General features: G+C 31.5%; 1 protein-coding gene across 1 annotated transcript in view; it reads left to right on the forward strand.

Moving 5' to 3' along the window:
- LOAG_16563 (F-box domain-containing protein) overlaps positions 1-3022 on the forward strand; it is a gene marked incomplete at its 5' end in the record, with an annotated part of 9199 nt that overhangs the window by 1668 nt on the left and 4509 nt on the right. Inside the window, 4 exons of the mRNA XM_020449216.1 lie at positions 1685-1827; positions 1988-2187; positions 2428-2562; positions 2785-2933. Of these exons, the coding sequence (XP_020307285.1) occupies positions 1685-1827; positions 1988-2187; positions 2428-2562; positions 2785-2933 (627 nt within the window). The remainder of the gene's footprint in view (positions 1-1684; positions 1828-1987; positions 2188-2427; positions 2563-2784; positions 2934-3022) is intronic.

Consider the following 3022-nt stretch of genomic DNA (forward strand, 5'->3'; position numbering starts at 1 on the left):
ATATATATATATATATATATATATATATATATATATATTCACGAAATTTTGGTAGTAAGAAAGTGTCATTTTTATTGCATAACATATTTCTTAGAAAGTCCATCAAACACTTTCCAAGGTAATGTCGGAAAATGGATTAAATGTGTGGAAATAAGTCTACAGAAATAGCAGAAATAATTAGTTCTGTGGCAGTAGTCCAGTATCATTAACGAATGTACTTCTTTTGAACGATCACTGTTTCCTTTGGTGATTGCTGAACACTACATTGGTTTCTAAATGTTCTGACGCTTGCTCTATAACCTGTTCCTTTTCATCTCATTCATTACAAATGCAGTTATTTTACGATTCAGATCTAACATATCCTTTAGTTATTAGCAGATAAATATATCTCGTTTTCAAATGATATCCCTGAGAAAGGAAGATCTGCTTCTCTATATAAAATGTTGGTTAATCGCGGTTGATCAAAACTAAGACTTTGGTGAAAAAGTATTGCGCATAACTTATCTCAGTGACACTGAGAACCATATATTAAAAATCACTTGTTCTTTAGCTTAAAATTTGTTAAGCATCCTCACTCTTCAGTCATTAAGTGTTGTGATTATATGAGATTTATATTGTATTTATTAGGTTGCATGTGCAAATCGCATTAGGGAATTATCAGAATAACAGATCAAAGAGATGAAATTGTTATTGGTCCAAGTGCTTTTTGCGAAATATATAGTATTTGCATAAAGTCTAAAATATATGATGTGTAGCGTATACGGAGTAGGGTAAATTATTTTTATTTTACATAGCTAATTATAAACTACTGTTTTTGTGTTATTCATTATGTTTCAATCATAATGCAGTAATCCAATTCCGTTCCAGTTTGCACTTTATTTACAGATATTTAGCATACATTTTTATAACAACCTCTGCTATTTGTTTAATGTTCAAACTCCACTTCTGTCCAAGTATTGTACTTTATGAAATTGTTTTCTTGATTTTCGATTCCATCCAGAATTTTCAGCGAGAAATATAATTTTAAGTAATAAGCTTCAGTTTCAAAGTTTCAAAACATTGTTTTTTTCTTTTTTTTTTTATTTTAATGCAACATTGGTTCAGAACTGAAAACACTGGAGTTGAATGTAGTAATAGTCGGTTTAAAAATAGAAACTGTTTAACATCAATTTTTTACTGTAATCAGTTGTTGACATATCTTTTCTTGAATTATGTATGTAAGGGTGCTCCTCACTATACTATTCACATTCGGAAATCTTTGGGTTCATAGCAGAATCGGATTGGTAAATATGTCGTGTAACGTGTTGAGTTGTATACTTGTTCTCACTGATACCTCTTAAATCGTGATTACAACGTTATCAAAATGAAATGAAAATATTAATAGTATTCGAAGATTTCATTTTGAGTTCAAAAAAATTTTAGCTGTTGGCAGTGCATTTTTCTTTTTTTTAATAACTGCTACTGGAATTAGATTTATGATGTGAATGTAAAGACGAATCAAAAAAAGGCCATTCAAAATGTTTTCTTGCAGTTTTGAGACTTATAAGGGATTTTTTGCGGTGTGTAAATTGTAACACGAATAATTCTCATCGTTATCTTTGCAAACATGAATCAGTATAGTATAATGGCCTTGTATAATTTAAATAAATCTTGCATAAACTGAAATTTTAATTATTCATTTCAGTCGGATAATACAAATGAATGACTGTGATTATTTACGGAGTAGCCGTTCGGAACCGTCCCATTCATGTATTACATCTGTTCGAGTCAATGAAATAGCTCAATGTGAAAATTTGCTGCGAAAATATAATGCATGTGAGCAGATAGGTAAGTAGTAGTATGTTTTTCATCGATTATATTGCTCGTTTCTGATTTTCTTTGACAATTTTTTCTTTATTTGATTTTAGATTCATGATTTTGCTAGCCTTGTTTGCGCTTCTGTAGGAGTACATTAGTATTTCCAGTGGCATAAGATTTGCCATTGAAGGGACATATGATGATCATCGTGATAATCCGAATTTAAACGGTTGTCGTTTGGATTCACCCGAATCACCAAGAGTTGGAGATAATGATGAGGGAGAAGAGATAGAAAATCAGGAAGAACAAAAAGAAGAGGGCACTGAAAAGTCTTTTGAACCTGAACATCAAATTAATGAAAATGTGTTTATTTGGATCAGACAATTCAAGGTAAATTTTTTTTTTTTATGTTGGTGTTATTGCTAATTCTTATCATTAATTATAACAATACGTATTATTGTATATTTCTTAGAAAATGCAGGGTGATCATTGTATTGTGGGAGATGAGGATTAGATTTCATGATTTCTTCGAAAAAGTAATTGTTTGATGATCTTGTTGGTGCGAAAAGTTGTTTTCGATATCTTCTACTTTTTTTGAAAATTTTTTTTGCGCGTATTAATAAATTGCAGATGCTTTCTTCACCCGACCAAATGGATGCCCTTACCGATTTAATTGGCGAGTGTTCGTTGGACCATATTCGACATTTACGTTCTGTGATTGAACCTTTCTTTCAAAAAGATTTCATAAAGGAATTACCAAAGGAGGTAAGTGAAAAGAATTAGATTTTCGAAAGTTCCATATTTTAATATTAAGTGATTATGGTAATGAAGACAGAAATGTTATTCGGTAATGAGGATGGTAAGTTATAGTGATTGACCATTCTGATGACAAGTTTAATTGATTTCATCAAAGAATATGGGATTAACTCAACGTCGGAAGGAATACTGCTGAACTCCCAATGGTCGTCATCCTAAAAATTGTTTTAGATTGCATTACATGTTATGTGCTTCTTATCTCCTGCTGATATTGCTCGCATATCACTGACTTGTCGTTACTGGCGTAACTTAGCTGAAGATAATCGTTTATGGCGGAAGAAATGTGAGGAAGTGAATGTCACAGCTATGGATGAGCCAAGGTAAGTAGCAGTTAGAATTGCTGCTATCAGTTCACGGATACTGTAAAAATATATTAGCATGAAAAAGGGGCATTTTATGGAGACTTATT

This window comes from Loa loa (assembly GCF_000183805.2).
Source record: "Loa loa unplaced genomic scaffold supercont3.8, whole genome shotgun sequence".
Lineage (NCBI taxonomy): Eukaryota > Metazoa > Nematoda > Chromadorea > Rhabditida > Onchocercidae > Loa > Loa loa.